This window comes from Pavona decussata, unplaced genomic scaffold (assembly GCF_977016875.1).
Source record: "Pavona decussata unplaced genomic scaffold, jaPavDecu1.1 SCAFFOLD_11, whole genome shotgun sequence".
NCBI lineage: Eukaryota > Metazoa > Cnidaria > Anthozoa > Scleractinia > Agariciidae > Pavona > Pavona decussata.
The window spans coordinates 690,943-711,684 of NW_028145434.1; the positions used below are offsets into that span (position 1 = coordinate 690,943).

Sequence of the window (20,742 nt, forward strand, 5' to 3'; positions counted from 1 at the left end):
CCTCAGACAGCTGGTAGCGTGAGGACCTAGGACGAAGAGGAACAAGTAGATTCTCTATCCCCTCCTGATAGTGACCACTGCTATCCTACCACACTCCTTACCACACTTCTGCACTGCGGTAGCTTTCTCCATTATCTCCGTAACGAGCAAGGGGGGGAGGTATATTGAAAAGGTAAAAAAAAATTACTATTACGAAGAAACCCAAGAACCCCGTAAATTGTATGAGTTGATTAGAGATTACTTCTTTTACAAGGAGTTGTGTTGTTCTAGAAAAATAGTTTGGAGAATGTAGAATTCTAGACAGAAAGTCGCTTTGAAGTTCAGGTGCGTTAAGCAGCTAGGTACAGTTTCTTTATTCAGGAATCATCAACTTGCAACGCAACTGGAACGGAAAACAGGCGTGACAAGCTTTCACATAAATATTTATCTGTTCTGATACTCAAAGACGTAACGCCAATCGTGACATCGCTCCAACCGCAAAATTCATGAATGACAGAAGACATAAAAAGGGACTTTACCAGTGCATACATACAGGAGCCGGGCTACACATAATGATATAACCATACGATAAAGTGTTTTTTTTTTCTTTTATAAATTGCATTTCTCTTGCACACAGTCACACTGGATCAGCATCACTCAGGTTCCCAGCTTGAGTCGTGCCAAACTTTCACTTTTCCATCAGAGGATGCAGACAAAAGACAGATTTCAGTTGGGTGATAAGATATTGAATATACAACAGACTGATGAGCTTTCTCCAGGGTGTGTACAATCTTTGCTTCCACCAGATCCCAGAAATAAATCCTGCCGTCCTCTGAGCCACTAATCACCTGTGCATCACTGTTACTTAAGCAGCTGTCCACTTTGTAGTCTTTGTTAGCATGACCAGTGAATCTGAGTAAAAAATTAACAGGGTGAATAAGTCAAACAATTTGGCTCTGAAACAGGGTGTGGATTCAATAGACCGTTTCTGAGTTGCTTTGAACCTCATTTTGATAGCGAGGCTTCCTGTAAAGCTTTTCATGTGAAAATTAGTTTGTCTGCAAATGAATGGCACTAATCACGCGGGATGCCCTGGGGCAGACCGCGTTGAAAATTCGGTCGAGTTTCTATTTCTTCATCGTAGTCACAAATTGCAATGAATATATTAATTGAACCTGGATTAAACGCAGTTCTCACCTAGAAGGGATATTTTTGTCGTCTATTGTTGTCAAATAGGGAGCTTAAGCAACGACGACGGTAACGGCAACGACAACGCCACAAAACAATAGGTTTAATGAGCAAAAACAATCGCTCTGCACGTGCGTTTTACATTTTGGTACATTTCTTTGCCGTCCTCTGCAAAACAACAACGTGAAATGACCCCATTTAAGGTTTTGTGGAGAACGTGAACGCACGACGGTGAATTTTTCATTTTCTTTCTAAGCTTATATGCCACTCCTACCAATTTGGTTCCTAGATAGTTCGTCATTTTTGTAAAAGTTGAGCGAGTTGAAATAATTGCGAAGTAGCAGAAATGAAATAAAGATATATTTTCAGGTGATGTTTTCGTTGCCGTTGCCGTCGTCGTTGCTTAAGCTCCCTAACGTCTTCAACAAAAACGGCCCAATCAGAATCCATTATTTGTGCGTATACTTATAGGTCTTACGTACTATTACTAGGGTCGAGAAAGAATCCTTTTGTCGTGTGCTTAAACTTGAGTTTAAATGAAATTGGCGGCCATATCGATATACATTTCTAGACTGTAATATGCCGTTTTCACAGAGAAATAGAATACTATTGTACGATGGGTGGCCATGTCTGGGTAACGTCAGAGCCTTCACAATGCAATGGTTCCTGTCTTCAAAGAGTTTTCAAGGCACCAAGTCTCAACTCGGCGGGGAATGAGATTCTTTTTTCATCTGGAAGTACGTTTGTCCTATTAAACAGATGCAATACCTTCCAGCGCGAAGTGCCTAAGTTTTTTTCTTGTCTCACTGCCTGCGCAAAGAGCACGAGCACAGCCTCTTTCGTCCGTTCCGAGCGAAGAAATACTCGTTGAAGTACTGTCGGCTCGATGGATAAAATATATTTCTTTCTTATCGTCCTTTTTTCGCTAAGTGCAACTAATTTCAAACGCAGTGTGTTATGAATTTGATACTTTATTTTTTTGTCAGCGTTATATTTTGCTGAGTACGCTGAATTGAATGGAACAGTGGAAGCCCCTCCAATTACTTCTACGGACACTCTACCACAGAGCTAAATGAGATAAAATCTGACGGTACACTATACTCCTGGTGAATGAATAATAATGGTTTAGAGCCATACAGGAATTCACAATATCCGAGTCCTGACATTGAAAGCCAAATTCTTAAGCTCCTCCGATAACTTTTTTGGACGCTTTTCTACAGAGCCACATGAGATTAAATCTGATGGTACACTATACTCCTGGACCGGGTTGTTCGTAAGCCGATTAACGCTAATCCACGATTTAAAGGTAACCGACGTCTTCATTTCACTTATTAAAAATGATTTTAAAGGTTCATTTTAGGCTTATTGTAAAGAAAAGTCTAACTCAAAACTAAGGTACAAAAGTTTTGGACTTATCCTTACGGATTGGTAAATATACTCGAATTAAAGTTCACGTTAACCCAGCATTACCTTAATCAGGCTTTGAACAACTGGGCTCTGGTGAATGAATAATAATGGCATAGAGCCATACAGGAATTCACAATATCTGAGTCCTGACATCGAGGAGTCGAATTCTTAAGCTCCTCTGATAACTTTTTTGGACGCTCTTCTACAGAGCAACATGAGATTAAATCTAATGGTATACTGTAATCCTGGTGAATGAATGAGAATGGTGTATTATTCACTGAGTGACACTAAGCTATACTCAGAAAGAGGATATCTGAGTACTCCTATGAGGAGTAGAACTTATGCCCCTCAGATTACAAGTTTGGATACTTTACCACATGGTTCCCAGTGAGAAAACCTCACGGTATACTGTTATCCCGGTGAATGAGAGAGATATATTATTCAGTGAATGACACTGAGCTATACTCGGAAACACGATATCCGACTCCTCCTACATGTATGAGGAGTCAAACTTATGGTATACTGTAACCCCAATGAATGAGTAAATGTGAATGAACTGTACTTGGAATAAACATATCTGAGTCCTTCTATGAGGAGGCGAACCTAAGCACTTGCATTAACTAGTTTCCATCATAAAAACTATGCACAAAACCTCGCTTTCATGATGAGGTTTAAAACAACTTGGACATGGCCTATTAAAACAATGGACAAAATTGTCCTTTGTTCAAAACGTTAAAAAGTTATATTAAAGGGGAAGTGGCAGTGAACTTTTGACCTTTTTTGGTAAAAAGAGTGCAACAATACCTCAGCTTACAGTTATTTGCAAAACATTATAGAACACCCAGGGAAAGAAATCAACTCAATTCTTGAAAGGAGCAACTCATGATCTATTCTAGCACATTTTGGAGATGGTAATGTTATCCATTCTAATCCAAGCCATTTATGGCCAGAGATCAGCCGACTGAGCAGTTTTAGTACACTGGGGAGCTAATTTAGAAATTGAAATTTAAGGTTTATGCTAATACGAAAATGGTTTTGGGTTTTTGAAATTACACCAAATCTTCATAACAGTTCCCTTTCAAGCCAATGAGGGGCTTAGTGAAATTTTCAAGCGTCAAGATTTAAGGGTTTATTAGAGAGAGGGGCTCATGTCATAGGAGGGCTTACACTTCAAATCAAGAGTTTTAGACTTAAATTAATTAGCTTGTCCAATAATACATGTATGTTACAATACAACTGAAGCATACAGCTGTAGTATTAATGTGACACAAATGTCATTGTTGCCTTAGGACAATAAGACTGCTGCTCATTGAAAGACTGGTACAGGTACAGGTATGTTTTGACCATTAAACACTGGGTTTTGAAATATTTGGGACAGTTTAAGCAAAGTTCAGACCAGTTTTAACATAACTGTGGTCTAAACTGATTTCAAACTACTAATTATTGAACATTGCCTACTGTAAAGATTGTCAACACAGTCATACAACATAGAGTTCCAATAGCCATCTACTGTAAGTGACCTCCAAATGGAGAGGCTTAATAAGAGAGCACAAGGATTTATGTTTGTATCATACAAATTGGTTTTCCTTCCTTTATGTCCAGTTAAATTCAAGATTATATTGCCTGTAATCAAAGAGCATCAAATAAGGCCCATTTCTAGATGTACAATAAAGGAACTTAACTAAGCTTACTCCAATAATCACCATTATAACAACTCTTATACATACAATGATGTAAAGAGTACATGTATTTTAGAAACAACTAAAGCCTAAGAGAAGTACATGTAACAGAATAAAATTTAGGTGAAATCTTGCTTTGGTTGGCTTAGTTTACCAATAAAAGAATTATCAGTAAGACAGTAGCCACTGTGTAAAATTATGGCAATATACAGTATTTGGGATTCAAAGGAATAAATTGCTGTGAAACTGTTAAACAGCACTGCACCAATGTAACTTGTAAACTAAACTACACTCAACTCAGTCACAGCATTTGATATCCACTGATTGGTCACAACAATTTAAGGCTTCAAAGCCATTTTTCTGTTTTTGCCTTACGAATAAAACAATAATAACCCCACCACTGATGCTTAGCATGCTGTGTTAGCATGTTGTGAGCATGCATTCACCTTTAGCATCAAAATCATTTTGTAGAGTGTAAGAGTAATGTCTAACCTTACATGTACTTACTCATTTAATAATTCCCCTGTGTCTTTATCCAGCAGGCGAATGGTGTCATCTAGAGTCGATGCTAACACACACTGGCCATCCTTGGTAAAACTCACACAGGTTACCGGCTGGCCAATACAATCCACCCGTAGCTGACCCATGCGAATGTCATAGTTACGGACTTTGCCATCAACAGACCTTGAAGCAAAAACAATTCAAAAACAAATGAATACAACACAAAATGAGGCAATACAAGGAAGCAACTGCTTATCATGATAATGATAATGATAATGATAATGATAATGATAATGATAATGATAATGATCAGTTTATAATATAATAATAATCAGTTTAATTACTCTTTTTGTAGCTTAATAGCTAAATTACAAGTCAAGAGTTGTCAGGGTAGTAATCATACATGTATAATTATATACATTAACATGAAACATTAAACATTAAAACGTTTTGCCAAGAATAATTATCTATATGTAATAAATTTTGTCGAGACAATATTAATTGAAGGGTTTTATGCAAAACTATCATAAGTGACGATTTTGGCCATTTTTTAAATGTCATCCAAATGAGCTGAATTTTTGCATGTGGTCTTTGATTTATTAGAAAAACATTGCCCTGTATTTTTTTTCGCAAATTTCTGCTTCATTTTGAAGAAAAACCTTAAGCAAAAAACGCGTCGGCGTTCTTTGCATTCTTTTATTCAAAGCGGAAACAAAAGAAACCGATTAAGTTCTTTGTTTCGTAAAATCAACCGTGTTATTCGTGTGTTTCATTGCGTTTTGACGTAGAAAGAATGCACTCCTAAAAATATTTTATTGCATTTGGAGTCGAGATGGTACGGGACAATCAACGAAAGTGAATGAATGGATCTTGGGACGCATATTTGACATCCCCTGCAGATTTTGTAGGGGCGGATGTCATCATTATCAACTTGGCAAAGGAGAGAGAACCTGGAAGGTCATCGAACGCACTCCCTAATCTTTGATTATTACTAGTAATAGAGTCAGAGCAGTTTTCATTTGAGTGGTGAAAGTAATTTGATGTTGCCTTTTGTTTTGCTTTACTACAATAGGTGATTGGTTAGCTAAGCTCACAACAATTTCTCAACCAATGAGAAAAGAAAACAATTATCACTTTGTCACAATTATTGTGACGTTATCACACACGTTTTCCCACCCTTGGTGCAGGTGCGGCTTGTATTTGCTTTCAATTCTGATTGGTTCATTGCCTTGTTTGTGTCTACTGTGATTGGCCAGAGTACAAATATTACTTTGGTTTGCTTTTACGACACTCAATTGAAAACTGATCTATGTGTATCCACCTAGTTATTACTTACCCAGATAGAATTTCATGTTGAGACACCACCAGTGAGGATACACTGTCTTTAGCATCATCGATAATCTGAATGGGTTCAGGACTGCGAGATCTACAATCCCAGCAACGTACTGTAGCATCATATGAACCAGAGATGATTACTGTGCTGTCAGGCTGATTAAACTTCACACAGTTTACCCTCTGTAAATTGAAAAAACACAAGTTACACTGTATACTTAAAAATAAGTGGGAATTTGGGAATTTCAGTGATACATGTCATCCACAAGGCGGCTCTTTGACACTGTTTTCCAGATTCTAATTAATATTATTGGAATTCGGAAATGTTGGTTTTTGTGGAGGGAGAAAAACTCTCAGAACATGGACTAGAACCAACAACAAACTAGAATATATTAAGTCTTATACTTGAGGGAAGAAGGACCATCCCAAGTGTGTACTGTACAGTGTATTCCATGTAGTACTTGTACAGTGTATACTATACAGGTAGTCTCTGCCCAAAGAGAGAGAACTTTATAGACAAACAAGGCCAAAATATGGTAAGATTAGGATCAGAAACACACTCACTTTATGGCTCTTGAGCCACGTGTGGTTTTTTTTTATGGTTATCTGTGACCTATTATGCACCTATCAATGTTAGGCTACTGAGCGGGGGGGGGGGGGGGGGGGGGGAGGGAGACAAGAGGGAGGCAAAGGCAGAGCATTAAACTTTGCTAAGAGTTTTCATTTAAATGCCCTGCTACAGTTGCGCCAGGCATTTTTGGATGGCCAAAAGAGTCTCTAAACATCTCTGAAGTTGTTAGAAAGTCTATTTAATCGGCATTAAACTTCCTTGTTAACGACAGATAATTACTGTTAAATCCCTCGCCCATGCATGCCCTAGCCCCTCCCAGCAGTTCATAAACATTGAATGGTGTACTATCACTAAACCGACGAACGGCAAAAACGGATTTCTATTTGATAAAGTGATTGATGCATGTACGCTTACACTAGTGTGTCCCCTAAAGCGGCGCATAATCTGCCCAGTGGTTACATCCCACTGCACCACAGTCTTATCACCTCCACAGCTAGCGAGCCTACTGTTATCACTGGATCCCACAGCATCGAGTACTTCATAACCGTGTCCACTGTATGTCTTCAGAAGCACACCTCTGTGAGGGTTCCACAGCTTCAGAAGTTTATCGCCTCCACATGTTAAACAGTAGTTTCCATCGTAATTAAATCTCACGGCTCGTACAGCTCCTTGATGTCCTTCTAACTGATTGGTTTCCTTGCATGGAAGAGCTAAGTCCATTTCGTTCGGCCTTCCTAGGCATATTTTCGTCAAACGTTTGATAGACGAAAATCACGCTCCGTCCGCCATATTGCTTTCGGTTGTAACCCTTCCTTTGGTGGCAGCTGGTTGTGTAAGCCTGCACGAAGCGTCGCTACTCTGGCCAGGAATAGCCTGTTCCAGGCTCCTACAAAAACGCGCGAAGGAACGCAAACGTCCCCTCGCGCGTCTCTCTAGGAGCCTGGAACAGGCTAAAGCAGGAATAACGATTTTTTTTGGTTTAAAAAGTTAAACGACACCAATGACCAATCTCGTACCCAGAGTCTTCAGGCTTTTTGGTCAGCGGGGCAACGCCGGACCAAAAAGCCTAGAGACTCTGGGTGCGGGATTGGGATTAAACGGCAAAAAATATGTGAGTAGCGCTTAGTGCGTTGCGGACCGTCGGATGGTTAAAAGAACTATTGTCGTGCTACTTTTAGGCAGGAACCTTTGCATTGCTCCTCACCCGGGTGTACCGTCGACATCCAGGATATGATGATATCGCACAGGGAAGTGGGGGGGAGGGGGGGGGGATTTGTATGCTTCCCATCGTTCTTTGCATTACTTGAGGATGAAGAAAGCTTTGAATATGTGTGTTTGAGTCGACGTTCCACACGGCATTTGGCAATTTCACCGGTTACTTGTTAAACTTTCTCTGTCTAGATTAATACGAGTTGACTCCATGTTTTCCTGCTGATGTTTTTCCAATATAAATGCCGATCAGTTTGAAAAGATTATGTGAGATATTGGCCGTTGTTGGACTAAACATTCGCTGGTAGACTTGCGACCCTTACGGCGTCTATTGTCTAAGGGTCTCTTCATATGAGCCCGGTAACCGGGCTGGCCCGGTAGGCGAGACGAAGTTTGTCTTCTGTTCATATGGGAAATTTAATCCCGGTTACCGAGATAAAAAAAATCAAAAAGAACCCCCCAAATACCCGTTGAACTGCGTCTCGACTTGTCAGCGACCTTACAAGCTATGCGCAGTTGAAAATGTTTTGTCCCGGTATTCGGGCTGGAGTGTTCATATGGGAAAAATTTCCAGCTCGGTTACCGAGATCTCGGTAACCGGGCCAGCCCGCCTTCTCATATGAACACATCGAAATTTTTGTAAAGAAAAGAGTGGCGTGGCGAGATTTCAGAAACCGAGCCAGCCCGGTCGACCGGGCTCATATGAAGAGGCCCTAATACGCTGATCACGGGTGGCCTCGAGTTGATAATATAGTTTACCCGCAATGCACAATGGGAAGCATGAAAATCCCCCACAGGGTAAACCTACAATGGATTACCATCCCATCCAGGGGTGGGGAGGGGGAGTAATCCAACAGACAAGATTTACAGTTCGGATTATCGCTAGTCTGTTCCAGGAGTTTAGTAAGTGGTGGAGCGACGCGAAAATAATTTGGCGCGCTAAAAAATGAACAGAGACTCCCAAGTCTCCCCCCTCCCACCTCTCCCCTTTAAAAAATCCACCTCACCGAAAAAGATGGTCGCTGCACAAACCTAACACGACCAATCGTCACATAGAACGCCATTTTTAGTTTGTTTTATTTGATTTGATTTTTGAGAAATTCGTCAACTGCATTAACAACATTTCGTGAACTAGGTTTGAAGTTTAAGAAGTTTTCGGTGCGATTTTGTGAGCGTTTTAAGGCATTTTGTGCGCTGAGAATTATCAGGTAAATGTAGCAGTCGCTATCTTATTCGGTACGGTGGATTATCACTAGCCTTCGTAGCGGACGGTATTGTCCGCGCGTGAAGTTTTGGCGTGGAGCCATCATGAGCGGCAAAGGCCGTGAGAAAATCCAAATCGGCTTTTCTTCATTCCCCTCCCGGTTTACGTGCTTGTTCACCCAAATTCTCATTCGCTCGCAAAGACGTTTTTCCAAGCCACTCCTAACTCCCTGAACAAGGCTGAACGCCTACGGTCCTACGTCGATCCTTGTTGACCAGCTGTGGATCGTGTGCAACTTTCCTTTAATAGCAACAAGTTAATGAAAAGCCTGAAAAGAAGTACAAACTCAGCACATTTCTCTCTTGAGGGAGATACTGAGACCAAAGAAAGTAACACGTGAGCTCTAAATGGAGAAAATATATAATGCAAGTAATTCCACAACAAACACGGGGACAAAACTCAAAAGAAACATTTGATCTACAAGTCTTGCAGCGCAGATAATAATCGGCAGGTGTTTTGTCATGGAGGGTGGTGGTTTAACGTGCATTCACGCCTGGTAATCTGATTGCTTTTTTGTGGGAACCCGATGTCATTGAAATAGCTTTCGAATAATTAGATTCTAAAAGACTTTCAGTTTGCAACTGATAACGACACGCTGAAATTTTTCTTACCAGATGTGAAGGCATGTGGCTGCACTTGAAAATGTCAAGCTCTATGCGTTTTGCTTGAAAGATAAAATCCGGTTTTCACTAGTTATTACCCCTAATTAGTTGACTCGTTCAGGCTCTGCCAGAGCCCTCGAGTCAAACCAGGCAAGCAATAGTTCACGCAACCAGAAACTCATGACCCAACACAACGTGATGTAAAACTTTGCCACAAAGATGAACAGTGAAATGAAAGCAATTATTTGCTGTGGTGCTTCCTGTCCAGTTTATGTTTTGAAAAAGGACGCTTGTCAGTTCTCTCTGATTTAAATCTTAGGTGCTATATGCACACAAAGAAAGACCAAGGGCTAATTGACTGGTGTCAAAACACCATTCAAGAACCCATTAAACACATAAATTTTTTATTTGGTAGTGTTTCTTGTGAAAGAATGAAGTTGGCTTAACAATCAAAATAATACTGTTAAAGGAGTAGAAGTAAAAGCTAAAATTTGGAACAAACAAGTCCAAGGATATTGCAAATGCCAAGAGCAGTTTCTGCTCTCAGTAATCTGCTTTGCAAAATTCCTCAGTGTACAAAAATCCCTGTGATGCAATCGATACGCTGTTCCGATTACTCATTCAATTATAAGGCAAAATTACCTCAAGGTTGTCGAATTTTTAATTAGCCTGAGAGAAATCTAGGAATAAGCGAACATTGTTACGATTTAGTTAAGATCGCTTTATACCACCACACGAAAACAAGGTAAGGTTTTTGTTCTCCTTTTTTGCTTCTTTTCTTATAGCAAGGGCTGGAGTAACCAAAACCCAAACAGGTAAGCGCCCTTCTTTGAAGATAAACCACACGGCACTACAGACAAAGCAAACAATAGCGACATCTTCCTCTCTAAATACAACACTATTTCCATTTTGCAAAGTGTTTAAGAGTATAAAATAGTTAACAAACTGGGATAAAACGGTCTTTTAGTTCCTTTCTTTAGCCATGGTCAACAAGCCGAAGCAAGTTCTCGTCGGTCTATGTTTGTGATGTTGTCTAGCGGGACACATGCTTACCAAGTTTCTTTAGTGAACGGAACCGCTACAATGTAAAATAACTCGCGTTCTCTAACTTCCACAATTCAAAAGATTGAAATAGAAATTTTTTTGGCTCAAATTAAAACGTTCTGAGAAGTGTTTCATAAGACAACGGGTCAGTTATAACTGCATGAATAAACACGGGCCATTGACCCCTCGCAACAGGCAGGCATCACGTCAAGGAAGTTTCTACCAGTTGGTTATCAAATATCTTAAGACGCGGTAGAGTTTTAAACGCCATATCTTTTTCACATCGTCGGTTTTAAAGTGGCAAGGCGAATCAGACTTATTTCATGAGACTGGTGTCTCATTTTCAAGCTGAGGATGAACCGAGATTAGTTGGATTTTCTTAATTTGGTGGCACCTGTTTGGTCTTCAAAACGCTTTCCAGATGATTTTGCATGGTAAAGTATTTCAGTAAATCGCTATGGACGTGGGCAGAGAGCCTAAATAGAGAAGCTGGTAAACCCTGCGATTCCGGGAACCGCACTGTAAATGTTATGGAACGTTTTCTCTTAACATCACAGCCACCATGTTGGGGAACCAGAAGAACCGCCTGCTTTTTACTTAGATTCTTTTCATAGATACAGCAATATGGCTGCCATGCCTTTTTTCAATCGAATCTCTAGCGACCAAGTGAAAACGTTCTACTGATATGTCTTCTAGCATTCAGGTTTAGGCCCTAGAAACGTATACTGTGATCAGGAGTCCAAGATTCCCGATATTTCCTCGATCCAGACTGTCATGTGCCGCACCCCTGTCCAAAATGAGTGGGTAAAATGAGGTTCTTATGAAATCTCAACCTGGGTATATTCTAAACACTTTTTAAAACTGAATTTTGGCTCATCTCAGCGTCGATGTTCTTTAAAGAAAGCGGTCCTTGTAGAAAAAAAGACAGTGCATTGCTATAGTGAACCGAGCATTCTATAGGTGACTAAGCTCAGTAACTTGCTAACTATTCTGACTTTACAAATCATAAGCGAAAACAACATTTCCGATAGAGACGACCCGAGAAGAATCTCTGTTTATAGATCAGGCAATTGTAATTACCTGCAAAAACGTTTTATTAGCGACGCTAAAATTTAGTCTGTCACCGAGTGCTTTCCCAAACAGAAGGGTCTCAGTTTTACTGTTTGTTTCCTTGTTATTCCATCTGTCTTGCTATTAACAGCGAATAATAAACAGAATGCTGTTCTATTCGAAGCGATTAAAACATTACCTCCACAAGCAAAGTTGCACACAAGCCAGAGTTGACTCACATAGCGGGTGCTTAATCCGGTCACCATAACATGAAGCAGCAAGGAGTATCGCTACTTCGCCCTGGATGGGATGCTAGTCCATCGCAGGGTTATCCCAGTATTATGTCTCTTGGGTTTGCACCATGTAAAGGAATCCAAAAGGGACTTGGGATTCCGACCAACTTGGATTCTGGATTCTGCACCGTGGGTTCAGGATTACAACGACTGGATTCCGGATTCCATGGTTCGGCTGAAATCCGGATTCCAGAGTCAGAAATATGTCGGATTCGGATTCCGGATTCCCTTACATGGAGCGACTTGGGTACCTATTAGTACAACTGGCTTAAGAAGAGAAACAATATGGACTAATGGTTTTTGTCTGAGAAATCATCACGAAAGTATAGAGGCTTGGACTTAACTTAAAGCACCCACTTTCATTTCTGATGTGAAACCCGTTAAACACTTAACCACAGCTTCTCCATATTACCAAATGGAATAACTTTCATTGTAAACAAAATTTCTGTTTAATGCCTCATAATCCGTTTTCCTTTAAGCCTCTATTGTATTTTGCTAGCTTGTTTTCTGCACTTGTAACGCAAGGTGAACATTACTATCAAAATAACGTTTTACTGAAACAGAGCAAAATGTAGTACTAGCATCTTCTTGCCTTTCTTTACGATACGATACGATACGATACGATATTGTATTTAACGTGGGATTTACGGTTAGCTTAATCAGCTAGTTTACAGGTAATCCACGGCCAAGTATATACTAGAAATTAGAAACTAAAAATGAAGAACAATTCATGGTATGAAAACTGTAAAAGCTAAGAACTAAGAATCAGATAAAAAAAATTCCAATATCAGTCAAAACTTAAGCGATCGGATTTCGTTCTTCACTTCATTAGTGCCGTCTTTAATTCTAATATCATTTGTTAAAACATGTTCTTTGAACATATTTTAGAATCTTCACAGGTCCTTGTGTAGCTAACAACCTAAGTTTGCTTTTGTCCATAGGTCTCACGTAGAAAGCAACATGAAGACCAGATTATTGCTGGGAGCCATTTTTCTGTGTAAGTGCCTGAAGTGTGCGTTTCTTCATTTTAAGACTGGATCAACCTTCATCGCGATCATTTACAATTGATTTAAAAATTTTTGAATTTATAACAGCGTGAGCCTGATTTGAAAAATTAAGTGTCAAGTTGACTTTTTTACTTTGATGACCAGGGGCGGATCCAGAATTTTTCAAAAGAAGGGTTGGCCGAGATTAGGCATGAACCAAAGAGAAATGTTCAAGGGCGCGTGTGGAAAAGGATGGTTTGCCTTCGTGAGCAAACCAAACGTTACAGCTTGAACGCAGAAATCTGTACTCGTTGCACCACAGGTCCACAAGCTCTATGAGAGATATAGATGGTGACCTTTGCGTGAGTGTTGTAATTTGAGCGTCACGGCGACCATTGCGTAACGGAAATTATAAGGATTTGTATGGGTACCTGAACTCCCACTGGAAAATCTGGACCATTTACAGACTTGATGAAATGCTTGTAAATGTAGAATTTACAGACTTTTTACAAGAATTAAATTCTGCCTACTTTTACTTATCGAATGCAAAATGTTTGTAAAATCTTTTTTGCAGACATTTCATACAGTTTTCTCGTTGTCCTCTTTCTAGAATATCTATGAAATGTCTGTAAAATTTAACTGAAGTAAAAATGGGAAATTTACAGACTTCATAAAATCTGCGAAGAATGTTTGTAAATCTTACTTTTACAATGATTTTCTTTAACGTTTAAAATGTCTATAAAAAGTAGCACTGACATTTCAATTCAAAATTCTCTGTAAACTGGCGCATAAAATCTCTGTAAATTGTCATAAGCAGGGCATTATGAAATCTCTGTAAATTGTCATAAGCAGGACATTATGAAATGTCTGTAAATTGTCATAAGCAGGGCATGATGAAATCTCTGTAAATTGTCATAAGCAGGGCATTATAAAATCCCTGTAAATTGTCATAAGCAGGGCATTATGAAATCTCTGTAAATTGTCATAAGCAGGGCATTATGAAATCTCTGTAAATTGTCATAAGCAGGGCACCATAAAATCTCTGTAAATTGTCATAAGCAGGGCATTGTAAAATCTCTGTAAATTGTCGTTTCATTTACGAAATCATTTGTTGTCCGCCAACTTTGTCGATCAGCTCGCTGTACACCCAGGTCTCATAGGCTCTGCTCGTTGGCCTGCCCATTGTCGGTCATCGGTATTAATTCAATATGGCAGTCAGGGAAAGGGCTCAGAGAAACTTGTTGTCTATTTCAATGGCAGGAGCCGTTAAGTGGTGAGTAAATCCTCTAGGAGTAACCATTGGTTAGGAAGTGACGGCGAGAAATCGTTGCAATAGCAATTTTGTGTTAACTTCGAGACAAAATATAACTTGAGTAAACAGCTGGTAACAGCAGGAACACATCCCGGGGAACACATCTAATGACATTGAAGTCTGTAAATGGTCCAAGTTTTCCAGTGTCCCTTGATGGTGTTTTTTCTCCCATGTGGTTTTTGGAGTGATTTAGCGCGATTCCAGCGATTACTTTTCTCTGCAAAGCATTGGCATTTTTAAATTGAAGTAGGAATTGTTTTTTCCCATACAAATCCCCCGGGACAAATCCTTATAATTTCGCCGTTACGCAATGGTTGCCGTGACGCTCAAATTACAACACTCACGCAAAGGTCACCGCCTATATCTCTCATAGAGCTTGGGGTACCTGTGGTTGCACGAACGGAGCTCACTTGGAACCTAATCTTTGAGGTAAAAAAAGGCTCTGATCCTAAAGGCGATAAAAACTAACGTGATTGGCCATTTTTATACCCGAGACGCGTAATCCTTTTACGACGAATGTAAATTTTGCAATTTCGCAGTTTTTGTGAAATCCGAAGGCTTTCTCAAAGTCCCTTTTCGTGGGAGTCCAGTCAGTCGCTCGTCGGTCTTGAGGCAGGTCTATAAAATCCGCAGCACCGCTCTGGTGATGTAAGATAATTTTGCATTGCAAAGGAAGAAAAAATTGGTAAAATATAGATTCCCGGTAACGAAAAACCGTTAAATTTGTAAATTTTACAATTTTCGCAAAGCCCTAACGAAGAATCGTAAAATGTGTAAAATTGGTAATTTACGGAAGGCCGTAACAAAACATCTTAAAATTTGTAATTGGGTTCTACCCTGCACATAAGTAAACTTTGGCAAATTTGTTTAGTGTGTGTAGTTAGACGTCTCGTATTTTCTTCAGTCATGATAAAGACGGGCAAAAGACAATTATACGTCGAGGTGAACTTTCTTCTACAATGCGTCGTTCAAGACGTGAATCCGTGACTGAATCTCTCTAATGGGAAATATTATCTACATTGTTCTGATTGCTTTGTAGTGATTGTAACAACCTCGGGTAAAAGCATAAAGCGCCACAAAACTCATAACACAAAAGAAGAACCAAGCCGTGATGAAGGGCATCGCCGACAAGCAGCTGTGGCTCCAGCAGCCCCGGCCGCCCCAACCACAGTCCCTGCTGCCAAACAGCCATCCGTAGCACCAGCTGCGACTACTGCCCCTCCAGCCGGTGGTGCTACGCCCAAAGTAGCACCAGCACCAGGCGCAGCCCCAGTAGCGCCAGCACCAGCACCAGCACCAGCACCGGCGGCGGTGCAAACACCAGCACCATCTGGAGCAACAACCCCAGCACCGGCAGCGACACCAGCAGTGGCTGGAGCAACAACCCCAGCCCCGGCAGCAACACCAGCAGTGGCTGGAGCAACAACCCCAGCACCAGCAGCAACACCAGCACCAGCAGCTGGAGCAACCACTCCAGCACCAGCAGCAACGCCAGCACCCGCAGCTGGAGCAACAACTCCAGCACCGGCAGCAGCACCAGCAGTGGCTGGAGCAACAACCCCAGTAGCCTTAGAAACACCAGCAGTGGGTGCAGCAACAACCCCAGCACCGGCAGCAACAGCAGCACTACCAACTGGAGCAGCTAGCCCAGCACCGGCAGCGACCCCAGCACCACCAGCTGGAGCAACTACCCCAGCACCGGCAGCAACACCAGCACCAGCAGCTGGAGCAACTACCCCAGCACCGGCAGCAACACCAGCACCAGCAGTGGCTGGAGCAACAACCCCAGCACCGGCAGCAACACCAGCAGTGGCTGGAGCAACAACCCCAGCACCGGCAGCAACACCAGCAGTGGCTGGAGCAACAACCCCAGCACCAGCTCCAGGCGCCACAACAGTAGCACCGGGAGCAACAGCAGCTCCGCCTGCAGCCAGTGGTCCTACAAGTGAGTCAAAGATGCACTGATAAATATGTAGTATATAGCCCTTGTGGAATGGGTTTCGATAAATAAGCCACCATAAAAGTCTCTAATAAACTTTGTTGCCTGCTTTTGGCTGAAGTTCGTTGAAATCACACTCGCTCAAAAATACATGACCATCCAGAATCGGGCTTAGTTTTTAAACCATTTTCAAGTCCACTGACCTCACAGCTGTTATACCTATCACACTTAGGTAGTAACCGCTAATAGGTAAAACCGAAATAATATCTAGCAACACTTAGTAATGCCAGCAGTTAATCTCCTGCGAACTCTCTTTAAACTCAAGAAAGAAAGGAAGAAAATTAATTTATTTTGTTACATGGTGATACAAGCACAATGTTTGTTTAGTGGCTTGTCCTAGATTAAAATGTGGCAACACAGTTTGAACGGTGGAAAGAGGCAAATTTACAGTACAAGCTAAATAGGACGAAAGCAAATTTTGGTTTCTTGTATTTTTTCTGCAGCAGCTGCACCTGCCGCAACAACAGCAGCACCAGTACCCGCCATGAGTGACAAGGAATCCGAAAGGAGTGCGAAGAAGGCGCACGCCAAAACACGCCTGGACACGGCACAACTGACTGAAGCGACGGGAAATGATCAAAAGGCTAAGAATGTGGAAAATGATAAATCTGAAAAGGAATCCGACAAGAGTGCAAAGGAGACGAACGCCAAACCACGCCTGGACACGGCACAACCGACTGAAGCGACAGGAAATGATCAAGAGGCTAAGAATGTGGAAAATGATAAATCTGAAAAGGAATCCGACAAGACTGCAAAGGAGACGAACGCCAAACCACGCCTGGACACGGCACAACCGACTGAAGCGACAGGAAATGATCAAGAGGCTAAGAATGTGGAAAATGATAAATCTGAAAAGGAATCCGACAAGAGTGCAAAGGAGATGAACGCCAAACCACGCCTGGATACGACAAAAATGTCTAAAGAAAAGGGAAATTATCAAGAGGCTGAAAAGCAAGAAAATGGCAAATCTTTCAATCAGGAAAATTATAAATCTAATAAACAAGTAGAGGATAAATCCGAAACAACGAAGAAAGATAAGACCGCCAAGAAGAGTCGCAAACATCATGATTCGAAATAGATACCATCCCCGAATAATTCCCTGGTTGGAAAAGTGCTTTTGTTTTTAAAAGTAATTAATCGGTAATAAACGAAGAATAAATATTTTAATATTATTTTTTGTTGTTGAGACTGATTTGAAATCACGCGTATGATTTCAGACCAAATTGCGCTCCACTCAGTTCAATTACCATTACAGTGAACTCTCGTTATAGCGGACAATTTCGGGACGTCGTTGAGTGTCCGCAATAGAGACAGTCCGTAATAGTGGGGTGTGGGGATCAACAGAGGTGGTGGCCTGTGGCTTGAGATCCCAGTTATTTATCAGGGGCACCCAACAGAACGTTTAGGTAAATTATCTTTTCGGAAGGCCCTTAATCCCATACAATTTTCTAAAAAAGGAATTTCACCTCGAACGTTCGTGATATGGGAAATTTAATGCCTAGTGTTTTCGGATTGATAAATATTTGGTTTCGGGTATCGAAGACAGGTCAGCTAAGATTTTCGGAAAGGAAATAAGACCTCAGGTTGTGGAGAAATGGACAAAAATGCCCTAGTTATTTCGAAAAGACTTAAGTTCCCCTAGAATGACCGAACAGATAAAAATATTACAGCGCGCCCTGAAATGAATCTACAGAGCTGTCGTTGGGTGCCTCTGATTTATGAGTTACGTAGCGACCCAAAATATCTTGTAAGACTTGACAAGCTTATCAACAGTAGCGAATCTGATAAGCAGTCATTGGTAATGGAGGTGAGGGCTTGGTTTCTCCCAGTGGGTGTCTCCGAAAGAGTCTGAAAGGAAAAGGCATAAGCTGAAGTGAAAACGCAAAGTCTGTTGTACAGCCACTAAAGAGATTGGTGCGAAAATAAACATTTCAGAAATCTTTTGAAGTGTGTACATGTTTTGACCAATGACGAACAGCAGACTGCAATTTGTTACATACGAAGTTCATGGTATCCGCTTTATCGAGAGTCAAAACAATAAAATTGTTATGTTTGTACCACGAAAGTGTCCGTAATTCCGTAATAGCGAGAGTCCGTAATCGGGAGTCAGTTTCAAACCCCTATAGCTTTCGCCGGAGATCTGAATTTTGTCTGTAATAGCTAGTTTCCTTAATAGCGTGGTGTCCGCAAGGCGAGAGTTGACTGTATTAACCGGAACATCAGCCTTGTTCTTGTTCGTATTATTCGTATCTACGAGACCGAAATGGCACCCAAACAGCCTCGTCCCCAGTCTTCCTTTAAAAGTGCCAATGAATGTTTCACATTCACATTGCCGAAATTACCACCATAATCACCTACGACTTGCTCCCGTCTGACCTCATAACTCGGCTGATAGAACAACGATAATGTGACTGAATAAGACAAGACCTTCATTGCATTGAATGGCCAAACCTCAAGCTAATTTAAAAACGGAATCAAGTCTGAAAACATTTTTTTTTTTCAAAAATAACCTCTCGTGTTAAATTCCCCTCCTTGGAAGAGACGTTGTACGATTACACCCGTCGTAATTAAAAGCACGGATGAACACAGTATGGTCTCCTAGAAGTTACGTTACTCTCCATATATAATTGGATGATCGCTCTTACGAAAGTGTGCGCTAATTAAAAGTGGCCGAGACTCGATTGCCGCGTTGCAAACAAGCATTAGGGACTTTACGCAAACACGACGCCGACGGCAACGAAAACGTCATCAACAAAAAAGGCTTAATGAGCTAAACAATGCTGTGCACGTGCATTACAAATTTTGATACATTTCGTCGCCATCTTCGGCCAAACAACAACGTGAAATGCCCAAAATCAAGGTTTTGTGGAGAGCGTGAGCACATGACAGTAAACTTTTATTCCCTGTGCTAACTTAAAGACCGTTCCCACCAGTTCTGTTACTGGATAGTTCGGCCACATTGTAGAAGTTGAACGAATTGGAATAAGCGCAAAATAGTACAAGTAGCACGAACTTGTATTTTCAAGTGACGTTTTCTTTGGCGTTGCCGTCGTGGTTGCGTAAAGTCCCCATTAACTGTTATGAAATGACCTGCGTTAAAGGTAAGGAAAGTGATCAGTGAACGACATCTTGCCGGACACAAATCATAGAATTCTTTTCTCTAGCCCATCTAATTTACTTTGATAGCATTTGGCGTGATTCATATTACATAACAAACTTATTCTAGGAAATTTACACTGGCAGGGATTCTGTCCTTCTGGCAGGAAGTTAAGATCACAATTAAGAGAGAATGTCCGTGAAGACCGCGTGATATCAGTAAAATGTGGCACATGCTTCAAAAATTCAAAATCTTCATATTTCGCTCAGAGATGCTCTATGATAAGCCAACAAACGTGATATATTTTTTTGTTCAAAGCTGGTTGTATTTTCAAGAAAATTCTCAAAAACTGTAACGGGCGCCGACCGTCATAAAATGGAGGAAATTAGTGCGTCGAGTAACAACACAAGAACTTCGCTCGTGCAAAGCGCAAAAGGAAGCACGGTCTTTTCAAATTGGTATATTTGTGTAAGAGACACTGGCAAATGATTCAAGTCTAAAACCAGGATTGTTTACTTAACTGGGAATGCACGGCACGAGTTTGAAAATCACCAATATTTCATTGTCTAAAAAATCTCATTTTGGCGCAGTTTTTAACTCGTGAATGCGCATAGCGCAATGAACGAGTTATAGCGATAGCTGACTGTTGACTTGGTTGGTTGGTTGGTCGGTTCTGTCGATAACTTTCGGGCGTGCGCAGTGAATGAGTTTTAAATTCAATTAGTGGAAAAAACACGCGAAAAATTTTTTTCACGGTGCATCAGGAAATTCTTATTCAATATGTAGAGAATAATTTGACTATCATTTACTGCAAGAATGGAGATTTTTCGTTCAATCTGAGCAAAGTTACAAGTTTTTCCAGTTTTTCAGAAAGTCCGGGGTCGTAAACTCAATTCCTGAAAAAAAAAAAAAAAAAAAAAAAACGTGAAAATTTTTTTCCCCACGCATCAGAATTCTCTCATTCATTCTGTAGAGAATAATTTGACAATCATTTTAGTGTAAAAATGGAGATTTTTCGGATTTCCCAATCGAACGCACCCTTTGTTGAACAGATTTCCCTTTGTGAGATCGGCTTGAAAAACACAGGAACTGACGATGGCCCCTACAGGGAACTAAGGAACTCAAAACACAGGAACTCTAGAACTGAGGATGGCCCCTACAGGGCTCCGTACAATTATCTATAGTCGCAGAAGAAGAAATTTTGCAGCCCGAAGACGCACACAAGAGGA

The 20,742-nt window shown here is 40.9% G+C and overlaps 2 protein-coding genes and 1 long non-coding RNA gene across 3 annotated transcripts in view; 1 reads left to right on the forward strand and 2 right to left on the reverse strand.

The window, feature by feature from the left end:
• Positions 1-20,742, reverse strand: part of LOC146488072 (uncharacterized) — an 84,909-nt gene that overhangs the window by 21,688 nt on the left and 42,479 nt on the right. The gene's annotated exons all lie outside the window — the stretch shown is intronic.
• On the reverse strand, positions 339-7,460 carry LOC146488074 (WD repeat domain-containing protein 83-like). The gene is made up of 4 exons (XM_085121216.1): positions 7,072-7,460; positions 6,091-6,269; positions 4,761-4,937; positions 339-891 (listed from the first exon to the last, which is right to left on the reverse strand). Exons 1-4 carry the CDS (start codon positions 7,375-7,377, stop codon positions 633-635), a joined length of 921 nt encoding a protein of 306 aa, XP_084977342.1. The 5' UTR covers positions 7,378-7,460; the 3' UTR covers positions 339-632.
• On the forward strand, positions 11,186-18,359 carry LOC146488075 (uncharacterized). Its single transcript, XM_085121084.1, has 4 exons — positions 11,186-11,210; positions 13,061-13,116; positions 15,457-16,362; positions 16,860-18,359. Exons 2-4 carry the CDS (start codon positions 13,080-13,082, stop codon positions 17,492-17,494), a joined length of 1,578 nt encoding a protein of 525 aa, XP_084977210.1. The 5' UTR covers positions 11,186-11,210; positions 13,061-13,079; the 3' UTR covers positions 17,495-18,359.